This window comes from Chelonoidis abingdonii, chromosome 1, assembly GCF_003597395.2.
Source record: "Chelonoidis abingdonii isolate Lonesome George chromosome 1, CheloAbing_2.0, whole genome shotgun sequence".
NCBI classification, from domain to species: Eukaryota; Metazoa; Chordata; order Testudines; family Testudinidae; genus Chelonoidis; species Chelonoidis abingdonii.
This window is the reverse complement of record NC_133769.1, coordinates 321,863,197-321,877,098: the sequence shown is the minus strand read 5'-3', so window position 1 is coordinate 321,877,098 and position 13,902 is coordinate 321,863,197. Positions and strand designations below refer to the sequence as shown.

Sequence of the window (13,902 nt, the reverse complement as noted above, 5' to 3'; positions counted from 1 at the left end):
CTTTGCATTAGAGCTCTGCACAGGACTAGTTTTTAATTCCACTCCCACTATTATGGCAGCGGGTCCTGCAGGACTTGTGGGATCCTTATCCCGCTACAGGGCTCTACACTAGTCCCATTCAGAGCTCTGCTTTGCATCTCTAGTTATCAACAATTGAATCAGAGACTTAAACTAAGCATTTCAGCACCAAAAGTACAACACATGGAAGTAACAGATCAAGATCAGAACATAAAATGAGTGTGAACATTCATTTTTCTGTCTTTGTAACAATTCTGAGAGCACTTAGTACGTTACACAGTTGCTGCAGTAAATCATGGGCTTTGTAAGCATATGGGAAGAAGGTTAGTTTGGGTTTGTAGATTGCGGCACTGGTTTTCAAAAAATTCCTCACTCACCTCTTAACAAAATGCACTAGCTGGCAGAATATGGTCAAATGCAGAGCTTTAACAAATAAAGTAGTTGGTTATTGTCTAGCAGAAGGGAGGCCTGGCTCAGTGGTATACGACCCCTAAAATAACCCATATTCCTCTGATCTGACCTTTCCCAGAAGAAAACCAGTCTATAAAACAAACTCTTTCCTCTTTTTCATAAGAAAAACGCCCTCAAAACTTACATCTCATTTTTCAAAGGTCTGAGGCACAAGAATCACCAAGTCCTAATGACTATTGTAATACTTTCTATCATGGAAACTTACAGCCATAGCTCCAGAGATAATATTCCAGATCCACATAACACAGGATACATTTTTTGAGCCACAATGTGCTCCATCTGCGGCAGTTATAAAATATTAATTAATCTATCATTGCAACACTTTCTAACTACTTTTGCTGCTATCTGATGTTTACTTTACAAATATACTGGTAGTCAGGCTCCAAATTGGAATCACTTCATCCAACATTAAAAAAGACACACATCTAGGGTGAAACATGGCAGCTGTTTAATATCAAACAGCAATGCTACACCACATTTTATGGCAGGAAGTGAAGAAGAATATCATACCCACAAGAAAGTGCAGGAGGAATTGGACGTAGGCTAAATGCTCCAAATAGGAATTTGGTCAAGACACTGTAAATGTTAACCTCCCAAAGGCAGTCTTCACTAACAAGTGTTCCAGTCTATACATTACCATTAGATATACACACTTCTTCTCACAAGTGGTCTGGACCTTGGTACTGCATCTCATCTATAGAACTAGGGACAAAACTGTCAAGAGTCACTGGTGATTTTGGATATTCACCTCGAAACACCTTAAATGGGCCTGAGTTTCATAAAATGCTGACACCCATTCTCTCAAAAATAGGCCCCTTTATAGTGTCTCAAAAGTTGGGCACTCCGAAACTGAAGCACCTAAAATCACTTGTCACTCTTCAAGACCTCAGTTTAGGATTTACAATGTATTATTTCAGTGTGCAATTGTTTACTGTCATCCCTATCTAATTTGAATATTCCAGCAAACACTGTTAGTTGCTGCTCAAACAGAGGACCTGCTTTGTTTTGTTTTAAAATAAGAAAGAAGAGCCAGACAGAGGCTGCTGGTGATATTCCTGTATATAATAATTATAATGAACACTGCTTACATATTTGCATTGTGCTAAACAACAGGACCCAAAGAAAAAGAAATTGTGCTAAAAATCTTAAGCAAAGCTCAGGACTGCCGGACTCCTACTGACCTGAAGCATTCAGATCCATTTCACAAAATGATCACAAGAGGTTTCCTTTCCAGTGCTAATTGTACCATAGGAAGAGGTCATTATATAAATAACAGAAGAAAATTAGACCAAATAAAAGCCCTGGAAAAGCCTGTTTACTCTGTTTTCTTTAAGGTTTCCAATGAGATATGGGCAGCGCCCAATGGTGTGACCAAAAATATTGCAGCTGCCAAATAAGAAATGTTTTTTTTAAATTAACCTCCTTATGAATGCTCAGCTTATTATTATTATTCACTGATGGCTACTTATTTATTTCACATACAGGCAGCCAGGGCCAGTGTATCTAGGGAAATGTTTTAAAGCTACAGATTTCCTAATCCTTTTTAGGCTGCCCTGTACAAAAAATAATCCACTTTTGGGTAATCATTATAACAGGGAAGGGTTTACAAAATGTAATCCATTCTTTTCACCATTAAAACTTATTGAATTACAGTAAGTTAAACATTTTTATTATTCAGAAGTCAAGAACTGGACCATAACTTGCCATTGGTGCATTTTGGATTATATAATATTTCCAGTGTTTAAAATGCTAGCTCCCAAGCCTCTAGCCTCTTTTATAATTCCTGAGTTTTGCAATGAATATGAGCAGGCAAAGGAAACAGTAAGAGTCCCAATAGGGGAAGTATAAAACAGTGGATTTGTTTCTAGCTCTAAGAGTTCTGTATATGACAGACAAATCCAAATAAACTAAATTGAGGGCACAGAGAACTGCTGTTAAATTGAATTCAGAATCCAGGATCTCCATCTGTCTCAATGGCAACTAGCCAAAGTCTTTTCAGGTTTTGTTTATTAAATTGAAAACAGCTGGGATATTATTGACATTGGAACTGTTTTACTGGTCTGATTCTGACCATTACAAGTTTTGTTGTTTCTAAGAAAGTCCGGCTATTTTCATTGTTAAAATTTAAACTGAAGTGAAGATTGCCTCCTATTGAAACTGTCATACTAAATTCCAGCAATGTCATCAACTTACAAAGCAATCATTTAGTAAACAGTAATAAAAAGCTGCACTTGGAAGTACAATAGTTATTTACAGCCAACAAATACTTTTTACATAGAATAACTACGCAGAATGTCAAAATGAAATTTCAAAGAGAAAAAATATTTCATGAAAATCATCATGAAAAACTATTTCTATTTTCCAACCAGCACTATTACCCACCATTTTAGTGCTATTTCACTAGTCTCAAAACAATAAAGAAGTCCAAAATATCATAGAGCATTTGGTACTAAGGAGAGGAATTTAAACAGATTCATTAGAAAAGTGCAGTGTTATTCCACATATTATACTAGGATTTGTATTTCCTTTCCTTCTAGAAAGGAGCAGAATATTTTATGAAGATCAGCTAAAATAAAAATTTTCACTCGTAGATCTCCAGTGCCATTATAAATATGAGTAAGCATTATTATCCCAATTTTAAAGATGAAGAAACTGAGGTAGAGAGAAAATGACTGGTTCAAGGTGATGACAGAACTAGGAATGGAAAATGAGTCCCTGACTCCCAGTACAATGTTCTCTCTATTGGTTCACACTGCCTCTGTAGGAAAACAAGTTTTCCCTTCTCAATTCTCTCTCTCTCACATATACGTTGGGCCCGAGTTCAGGAAAGCATCTCCATTCTGGACAGCATCTAACCACCTATTTCACTTTAGGCAAAAGTCTCATTTAGTTCAGTGGACCTTAAATTTGTGCCTCAAATTCAGCACATACTTACGTGATAGCCAAACTAGAGGTGGACTCAGGCATGTGCTGAAGAACTTTCCTGAACTGAACTCCAGAAAACTTATCTAACAAATACTTACATTAGTCCAAGAAAAAGGTATTTCTAGCCTGATTAGCTCTGAATGATGACTAATATGTAGCTGAAGATGAGTTACTGACCTCTGAATGTGGAATGCTATAAAGGAATGATTAGGGAGACAAAAATCCCCATAGAACTGGGATAGAATACTTCCCCTAGTACAAACAGGAGTGCTATATGTTTTCACTGTCATATGCTTGCAGAACATTAACAATAGCATGACTTTCAACACTAAAACACTGATCCCCAAACTTTTCAGGGTCCTGGAAGGTGGGGTTGGGGGGTGGGAACACAAACATCGAGACTGGGGCCACAGCTGGGAACAGGGCCAGGGCTGGGAAGAAGGTTGGGGCTGTGGCCAGGAGCCAAAGCTGGGGGAAGAGCCAGAGCCAGAGCCAGGACTGGGTGCAGAGTTGCGGCCGGGCTGTGGACAGAGGTGGGCACAACCCACAGTTTGAGAAACTTTGCACTAACGGAAGTAATCCCTCTGACATTTCAGGCAGCTTGCTGAAACTGTTTCCTAAAATGCATCAGAGTGCAATTTAACTAAAAGGAGGGGAAAAAGTTTTCAGGTTCCAGATCCTCCAATGGTGTTAAATCAACAGAACTCCATTAAATTCAGTGTAGCTATACCAATTTACACCACTGAAGAAGCTGGCCATGAGGCAGCAATTCTGCTTAGTAAGTCCCACTTTCTGTCTCTACCTTATCCCTCATCCCACAGTTCCCTCTCACTCCAGAGATAAATAATAATTTTTGTTTGGAACTGAAATTATTTAAAATTGGGATATAAACATAGTGTGATAAAAATATATCCTTCAAGAAGGAAACAAAATACCACCAGCAACAACAAAATCTTCTGCCTTAAAGTGACTACGAAAATGCTAAATTGTCTCAATATATATTGCACTCAATGTCTATAAGCTTTACATGACAAAGGGATGTGAAGTTCAGAAGTATTTACAATTGAAAACTGCTTCTATCTGAACAGCAGAATGGAGGATAGAAGTACTTGAGGATCTACTTTGTAGGTACTTTACACACCATTTTCAATTAAGGAATATAGTAAACTATTTGGACACCTTATTTTTTTATGTTATTTAGTCTGTATATTTGAATTACAAATATTCCTTTTTGGAACTACATTCCCTTTAAGTGTATGAGAGAGATCTTTTTGGATACTAGGGGAAAGTTCTGAGTCACACAAATGTGCTAGGAAGGAATTCCATGCTGGTACTTGCAATATGCAAATTCAGATTTTTTTTCTTCTACTCATTTTGCTTTCATATATTTTCATTTTTAAACTGGAATCTGGATTCTTCCCCCACCCCCTTTTTCTTTACATTTTTATCTAAATATTTTGAAACATATTAAATAGTCTTGAATAATTAATATTAAACAGCGTCCCTGTCCCAACATTAAAGCATAGACAGGCCCAGGCCTTCTTAATCGATATCAGATTGATCCATATGCCACCTCTTTGTTAATCAATTTTATGGCATGTTCAGAACAAATGAGCATTGATCTAAAGATAAAAATGAAAATTTCACACGAATCAGATTAAACTGATATGACTGCACATAAACATGTTTATAGTTCAAATTTGGAAGTTAATATTTGATTGTAAAGATTTTGAACTTAATGCTGAATCATCCAGCTTTAAAACATGGACTATATTTCAAGACCCCTTAATTGTGATTGCAAGACTTGTGAGCCCATCTGATTTACGTGCACAAAATGTGTCACTGCACCTGCAAATTGACCTTTGGGAAGCTGACAAAGTTTGTAGGTGCAATTAAGGAGCTGTGTTGAAAATTGTGGCCCAAGATATTGGGGGAAGGGAGTGCAGAGCATTGTGCACAAAAATATTTAATTGTATAGTAACAAAGCACTTTCACTTCCAGTGAAACCACACAGTAAGCTGGTCATTACCTGTGTCTGGTTTAGAAAATGTTGGCTCCAAAGAGGCATTTAAAGTATTTGATGGCAAACAGTTAAAAGATTACAAGACTAAAACAAGAATCTACAGTCCTGAAATTACTTACATTAACCCACGGATGTTCGAGAACTTGCAAGGCTGAGAATCGCTGATCTACATCTACCTGAAGCATCATGGTGATAAGTTCCTGTGAAATGGAAGATAAGATCCCATTTAGAGCACATTTTTATGAAGAAAAACAAAAGACTTAATTCAGTAAAGTGATCTCCAATTGATTCTAGTAAAGCACAGTGTTCAGTGAGTGAGAGAATTATACAGGGTGGAACTATACTAAGGTTATTTAAAAAAACTATCAACTGCTGAACAGTAAATTGAACTTCTAAATCAATAGCTAAATAATGCATTGAAAAGCAAGAAGACCATAAGTGCCGAGTTAATTTTGTAATCAGCGGTTTGTAGAGGAAAGAACTTCTCACATAATGTACAAAACAGATGGAAGCATGAAATCAGGTTAGTTGCCCATTTAGAAACTAGCCAATTTTCTCTAAAGATGATGCAGACTAATCTGGAATTTGGCTTTCTCTAGCTCCCAATATCAATAGAAAAGATATTTTCAAAAAATATTTCTAACTCTTAAAACCTTTGTTTTAATGTTTCAAATTCTTCTTTACTATGTTCCCCTCAGTTTCCTACCAGCATTTAAAGTATCTCTTCTCGCATCAGTGAGTGCATTCAATTTATAGAAAAGATAATGGTAATGGGATGCTAATATAGAGAGAAATCAGAAATGATAGACATCAATTATTTTCAATAATAAATGGGAGCAGAATAGAAACTAATGATGTTATGCATCAAAATGGAAAATTTTAGAACAAATTAACTAGACAGAGTAGTTAGGTATGGAACAAGCTTGCCAAAGGAGCTGTGGAATTGTCATTAGAGATACTGAAGACTAGAGCTGATTCTTAACAGATGAGTGATGTCTTATGCATGATGAAATCAAGCTTGCCACAATACAAAGGGAGGGATTAGAACACTCCTACTAACACTTAATGCTTTCTTTCAGCTCCAAGTACTGTATCCTGTACGTTAATTTCACTAGTTTGGAAACTAAAATCCCACCTCTCTACCCCTCCCATATTATTTCCAAAAACATAGTACAAAACAGTGGTATAGAAGAATCAAGAGTCAGCGTTTAATATGTCATTTTCAATCCTCACACCCCAGATGAAAATGCTGACATTGTTTTGTGATAAATTAGTGCTCATACTGAGAGCACTGTGTTGCATATATTCATCCTATGATTATGTGTTGGTGTTCCCAAGCTTAAGATAAGAAAAGGAAAGTGTTAGGGTGCAACCTATTGGTTATACACATGCCAACCCAAATGGACTGCAAATATGAAATTCCAGTCAACGCCACATGTTACTGTAACTCAGAATGCCTAGGAACTCTGGAATTTAAACTCTTGGGCCAAATTCAACCCCGTTGTTCAACTGTGTTAGGGACAAATCCTGAAAGGTACTGTGCACCCACAGCTCTCTCACCTCCTCTCTGAATCAAGCTCTTCCTTATTATAGTAAAAGCTGTTTTATCCGGAATGTTGGGGGACTGGGGGGGTGCTGGTACGTGAAAAATGCTGGTTAACCAAGAGGGAGGGAGTTTGGGTGCGGTAGGGGTGCGGGGCTGGAGATTGGGGCGTGGGAAGGGTGTGGGGTGCGGCCTCTGGGAGGGAGCTCAGGGCAGCGGGTTGGGGACAGGAGGGGGCTCGGGGTGCCATATCTGGGGGGGGGGGTGTTTCCCCACAAGCGGCAACCTGTCTTGGCTGCCCATAGGCGGAGGCACAGTGGGTGGCTCTGCACGCTGCCTCCACCCCGCCCTCAGCTCTGGATCCATAGCTTCCAGACAGAACAGGTCGCCACTTGCGGGAGCTGCCTGAGGTGAGTGCCCCACAGATCTGGCACCAAGGAACCTCTTCCCGCAGCCCAACCCAATTCCCTGAGCTGCCTTCCACACCCGAACTCCCTCCCAGAGCCTGTGCACCGCACCCCAACCCCCTGCCAGCCCTGCGCCAACTGGACTATAAACCGGACTTTTAATGAAGATAAAAAATGCCAGTTTATAGAGCTTTCCGATTGGTGAAGTGCTGGATAAAACAGCTTTTACTGTACTTGAAAGTTGCTTTAAAAAAAGAGGACTAAAAAAATGAACTGCTTGTAATGGATTGATAGAACAAGTCAAAGTCTCATACACTGGCAACATTTAGGAGTTACAGGCAATGTCGAGCCTGGTTCTTTGACAGGGAGAGATATCAGGACAATCCTCTCATGTCATTAATCATGGGCCATGTTTTCCTCAGATTATTATTATTTAGTATTATAATACAATTACACCTGGAGGTGCCAATCCAGCTATCTTTGTGCTAGTTGCTGTACAAACCCATAGAAAGCAAAGTCACTGCCCCAAGGAGTTTTCAATCTAAGACTTCCTATTTATGATCCAAGTTACTGGAAGTTTTAATTGTTCAATAGGTGTTGACACGATCCTTAAAACCAGAGCTGGGCAAAATTTCTCACGTAAATAGTTTATTCTATGAAAAATGCAGTTGTCAGGTTTATCTCAACTATCTGAATTCAGATTGAATTTGGCAAATAGATTCGCCCCTCCTGCCTAAAAGGGAAAAATGTTGAACACGTTTTTAAAGTTTTATTTCAACATATTATTTCAAAATGACAGTTCATTTCAGAATTTAGCTAAATTTAATTACTAAAGAGTAAAAAACACCTAATAAAATGAAATGTTTCATTTGACCCAAAAACCATTTCCATTTTGGGTCGACCTGAAACAAAATGATTTTTTCTCATTTTTTGATTTAGCCACTCAGCTGAAAATCATTTACTCATTCAGCTTTACTTAACAGTGCATAAGACACAAATACCAACAAAGTGCTGCCCAGGTCAGCTTACAGTCTCAGACACAGACAACAATCAGATAATAATGTAGTAGATGACACTTATGTACTTCAGGGGAGTCCAGACCTAAAGCTTCTCAAACATAGGACACAAAAGAACAGCAGTTTTACACTCTCTCTGCACACACAACATATATATAGGGCACCTTTGATAAAACAGAAGAGAACCAACTTTGCAAATCTACCTTTGCAGAATCAGAAACATTATCCCAGTATGGAGATGGGAAATCGACCTGGCCCATCAAAATCTGATCAAAAAGCACTTCCTGGTCATCTCCACATCTGTAAAGCAAACAAACACAAAAGAAAACATAAGATTTATTTCCAGAGGTTGTTTTTATAAACTTTTAAAAAGCAAGTAAAATGCTTTTAGCTGTACTTCACTAAATTTGCCTTTTGGAACCAGTTCCTCTCCCCCTGCCACATGGCCACCATTGTGGACTGTGAGGGCACCTGAGATGAAGCGACAAGTGAGAAGGGTGTGGGGGGGAAAGAGAGTCAACTTGTAGGGCAGGCTCTGTTATCTCCCTCCATCTTTGGAATACACTTCCCTTTTTGTTTCTGAGCCTGCCTATCTTTAAGGCAAGGCCCAGCCCTTCTTCTTTGCTTTAATGGAGAGGGGAGATTTGTGAGGGGAGGATGTAAGTTTGCTTGCAGGTGTAAATCTCTGTGGAAGGCTTACATTTTGTTTACATTTTACTGCTTCCCGCTTACTGTGTTGGAGAGTAACTGGGGGAATCTGCTGATTTCATCATATATTTTAAATGGTTGCCAAGGGCACTCAGAGCCTGGAACAGGTGCATTTGTTTTGCAAGGCAGATTACATCAAAATAAATAAAATAAGAAGAGACTGGGGTTTTTACAGTAACACAATGGAGATTTATGAAGTTTATATAAATTAATAGGTAGAGCAGGGGTCAGCAACCTTTCAGAAGTGGTGTGCCGAGTCTTCATTTATTCATTCTAATTAAAGGTTTCTCGTGCCGGTAATACATTTTAATGTTTTTAGAAAGTCTCTTTCTAGAAGTCTATAATATATAACTAAACTATTGTTGTATGTAAAGTAAATAAGAGTTTTTAAATGTTTAAGATGCTTCATTTAAAATTAAATTAAAAGGCAGAGCCCCCCAGACCAGTGGCCAGGACCCAGGCAGTGAGAGTGCCACTGAAAATCAGCTCGCTTGCCGCCTTTGGCACCCGTGCCATAGGTTGCCTGCCCCTGAGGTAGAGCATGGAAAAAAATCATCCAACATTGCAAGCAAAGATTTTTTTTTTCCCCACAGCAGACCTCATAGTGCAGGACAGGCACATGGACCATTCACAGCATAGAGGTGCATTGTTAAGAGTTGGATAAAAGATCATAGCTCATACCCACGGAATGGAGGAAAGCCACATAGCAGGATGTAAGTAATCACACCAGCTGCCCAGATGTCCACCTTCAGGCCATATCTAAAAGTGTTAGAAGTATTATAATTAGAGATACCAAGCCTGTATGAACTACAGTACACAACTGAAAGAAAACTATGTCAGTTCAAAAATTCTTATGAAATGGTCTGAGATGAATTTTATCTATACTGTACACCAATTTCTGCTTTCAAATCCAAGGCAGATGTTTACAGTTTAAAGCTAAATTGGATTAGAATGTCTGAACACAGACGATAAAGTGTACTGGTTTCTTGGATGCAGGGCCAGCTCCATGCATCAGTCAAGGAAGCTCGTGCTTGGGACGGCAGATTGTAAGGGGCGGCATTCCCTCGAATCCTTTTTTTTTTTTCTTCCTTCACCACACCACTTCGGCTGCCCTGTAGGTTTTTTTCTTTTTGGTTCGCCGCTCTACCTGCCTGTAGAGGGTGGCAGCATAGAGGAGGGGAGCACCTTGCTGGGAGCAGGCTGCGCCCTCCGTCTGCCCTAGCTGGTGCCAGGTCTGTAGCAAGTCCAGCAGGGTAGCCCACGCCCTTCCCTCCCCGTCGACCAGAAGGGAAGGAAGCCCTGGCCGCCCCCCTTCTCTCTCCCCTTACCTCCCTCCGCCTCCTCCCCCACGCTGCCCAGGGTATGTCGGCAACGTCGGGAGTCCCCCTGCACTCGTGCTCCAGATGCCCTGCACAGTTTTTTTTGCTCTGCCGCTCCAGTTGCCCCGTAGGTTTGTGGTTTTTTTTTTGGTTTGGCACTCCGGCCGCCCTGCATGTTTGTTGTGTTGTTTTTTTTTGCCTGGGGCGGCAAAAAAGCGAGAGCCAGCCCTGCTTGGATGAGAGTAGGGCTTGTTTGACCTCTCCTGACAGGCAGCCTGCACAGGTGCCGTGTGTCACTCACCTCAGGGGGTGTTTGCTCTACACGATAGACCCTAAGGAAAAGGGCAGTAGAGGACAAAGGAAGAGCACAGAAAACAACAGTTTGCAGTCATTGAGGGCAGTTTTTTGTTACTTTTACCCCAGGGTTAAAAAAAATGGTTAGTTACTGCCTCAGTGCTAATCTGAGGACTTTGAAGTTAAAAACTGCCATGGTAACCCTTAAAAAAAGGTAGACAAAAAAAGCCTAAATTAAAAGAGTTATAACTGATATATTGGCGAGAACATATTCCACCTTGCACACTTAAATGAACCTTTACTGCAAAAAGTTTACCCAGCTTCTGCAATGATTTCTGGAGCTACATATGTAGGGGTCCCACAGACTGTGTAAAGAGGTCCATCCACTATTGTTGCCAGCCCAAAGTCTCCCAGCTTCAGAGACTTGCTTCCATCTTGGTGTTCATAAACCTAAACCAGAAATAAAATCCAAAGGATCAGCAAGGTTCTATGTAAAAGGACTCATGAACAATTTGCTAACTTCCTGACATACTCCTTTCAGTTGAGTATGCTTTCAGATTCTCTCCTCCACTTCCCAAAATATAGATAAGCGCACATTTAAAAAAAAATCACAGTGATTAGGAAGGTTTGATTCATATATAGTCTCTCTTCTAAAAAAATAAACATACCCAGTGTAACTGGCTGAGTCTGCTGGATCCTCCTTTAGTGGCTGATCATCAAAGAGCACAAAATCTTTCTCTTGTTAAAAGCTAAAACATAGTGGCATAGTAGAGGCCTGTGCTTTTGCTGTTGAAGTTCCTGGGTTAAATCCCCATTGAGTCTGACAACCATGGTAGCTTATTAAAATTAATACACAAAAGAGAGGCTTGTACAGGGATTTGAACTTCTGAGCTAAAGAAGTAACTCCATTAGTTGACAGCAGTAGTAGGCCTTTATTCTCTCAATGGACGAACCACTAGAGAGGTCACAACACACTCAGCTATCATGTTACTTCACTAAGCACTTATGCTCACTTTTGAGAGCTCACAAAAAACTAAAGGTGGCATTTTCAAAAGTGCTCATTGTTAGCACAACTCTTCTTCCACTGAAGTCAATGGCGTAACTCTCACTGACTTCAATGGAAGCAGAGTTAGGCCAATACTGAGCGCTCTTGAAAATCCTTCCCTAAATTATGATCTCTTCAGCAGTGAAAAGCTACTTGCAATTTTTTTGTTTTCTTTTTAATCAGTGCAAGAGGAGATTTTATATTTTAGAAGCAGTCAGTACATTAAGATAGCAGCCACACTAGGAAAATTTCAATTTCCATTGCTTCCCCAATGCCTAAACACTGACAAATATTCAAATATCAAAACAAATAGTAAAAATAAAATAATTAAATGTATCAAAATAAAATGTTAATCAGAGAATCATCCCTTAAGGCAGTAGTTGATCGGAGCTCTCTCTTCCAGTTTTTATGTTGATTTATGGTAAAATTTAGTGCAGTTTAATCTAACAACATTTTAAAAAAAAATGTTCAGTCTACAAGCGTAATCTCATGTACACCACCATCGTGAACAGCCACTGCCTCATTGAATTACAAATTCCTGCAAAAAAAACTTCTTAGATTTCCTTTAAGAAATGGGCAGTAAACTCAAGAGAGACTCTTCATCTGCTCACTTAGTGCAAAAGGGATCCATCAAAAACAACTGTAACAACAGCCATCCTATGAAGAGAATTTTTTCTTCATTTGCTGTACAACCTTGCATAGAAAGATTAAGATTCTCGCCACTCTTCTGTATTGTAGGGCTATACAACATATTATATCAGGTCTTCAATATTATGAGGGGAGATTCAGCATTCACAGAAATCTTCTGTTCCTCTGATTGTTTTTAATAAGTGCATGAAACTGGATCTTGTTATGCAAGAGGACCAACAATCTGAAATGGATTCACACTTCTCTGTTATTAAGCCAGCAAAAAATGGGCATAAAGACCATTAAAAATGTAATTTCAGCTTTATTAAAAACATAGTTTGTTAAATACATCTGGTTCCTGAAATGAAGTGTTTGCTGAAATGGGAGCAATACATCTAATTTCAACCACAGTTTTAATTAAAGACTAGCAACTAGAAACTTTAAATAGATACTTGGTGGAAAATGTAAAGAAGTGGTTTAGAGATCAGTGGCTGAAGCTGCTGTAACTAGTATTCATCCTTAATGCAATTGCCTTTTATTGTGGAAAATGCCTTCGCCTAGTTTGGTTAATCTAGTGCATGTTTACAGATTAATTTCACTAGTCACACTGGTGATGTGAATGAACCATATAATCAGAGCAATTAATTACAGAGAAGGCCTCTTAAGTCATTGAATCCATAACTCTGCCAATGCAGAACTGAGCAGTATGGTATATTTTCTAGGGTTTTGTCCGGTCCATTTCCAGGAATGAGGCTTCTGCTATACCCTTGAGAGACTATTTCAATTGATTTTCTAGTAATGCCAGAACTGAATAGTTCCCCCCCATCCTGTTATAACTCTATTTAGTGCTCTCTATAAAAGTGCTTCTAATGTGAAGCAGTGGTACATTAATTGCCAGTCAAGGCGCAAGGAATGTGAATGATAATTTAATGCTCGTCTCATTCAGAACAAACACTATACATGTTCTACTGCATTTAAACACTGAAAGGCAATTAGAGAGATGGGGATTAGTGCAAATTACCCACTATGTAGTGCTTTCACTGTTTTAACTAAGCAATAAAACTGGGTAATTGTACAACACTAATTGAATGCAGAAACACATAATTGTGTGCCACCATATGTATCCTATTACTACAAAGACTGTCAGTATTTTCTAAGCTGCTCTTGTGATCACTACAGATGGCAACAGTCAGAGAAGTTGTTCTCTGGGGTTTATTATATGGCTATAAAAACATCCCAGGATTTCACAAAATAAACGTGTTAAATAGCAGCAATTATAAAAATGTTCCAATTAAAACATGGAAGGCATGTCCTCCAGAGAACAGAGCAAGTGGATGCATAGGTACAGCATTACAGACTTTAAGCACATTGAAAGCTCATGGAGATTTTTCTGCTAAAATGGATAATAAACATAACAATATTTACCATTTGTATAGAAATTACCAACTTCAAAGTGTTTTTAAAATGTTAAGAAACTAATCCTCATTGTACACCTGTGACAAATAA

At 39.0% G+C, this 13,902-nt stretch overlaps 1 protein-coding gene across 3 annotated transcripts in view; it reads right to left on the bottom strand.

Annotated features, from left to right (window-relative positions):
• Nucleotides 1-13,902, bottom strand: part of LOC116822027 (serine/threonine-protein kinase DCLK1) — a 354,967-nt gene that overhangs the window by 19,246 nt on the left and 321,819 nt on the right. For all 3 annotated transcript variants that reach the window (XM_075061628.1, XM_075061629.1, XM_032775582.2), the window contains 4 exons: nucleotides 11,041-11,174; nucleotides 9,793-9,870; nucleotides 8,607-8,703; nucleotides 5,557-5,637 (listed from right to left, as the gene is read on the bottom strand). In XM_075061628.1, coding sequence (XP_074917729.1) covers nucleotides 5,557-5,637; nucleotides 8,607-8,703; nucleotides 9,793-9,870; nucleotides 11,041-11,174 — 390 coding nt within the window. The remainder of the gene's footprint in view (nucleotides 1-5,556; nucleotides 5,638-8,606; nucleotides 8,704-9,792; nucleotides 9,871-11,040; nucleotides 11,175-13,902) is intronic.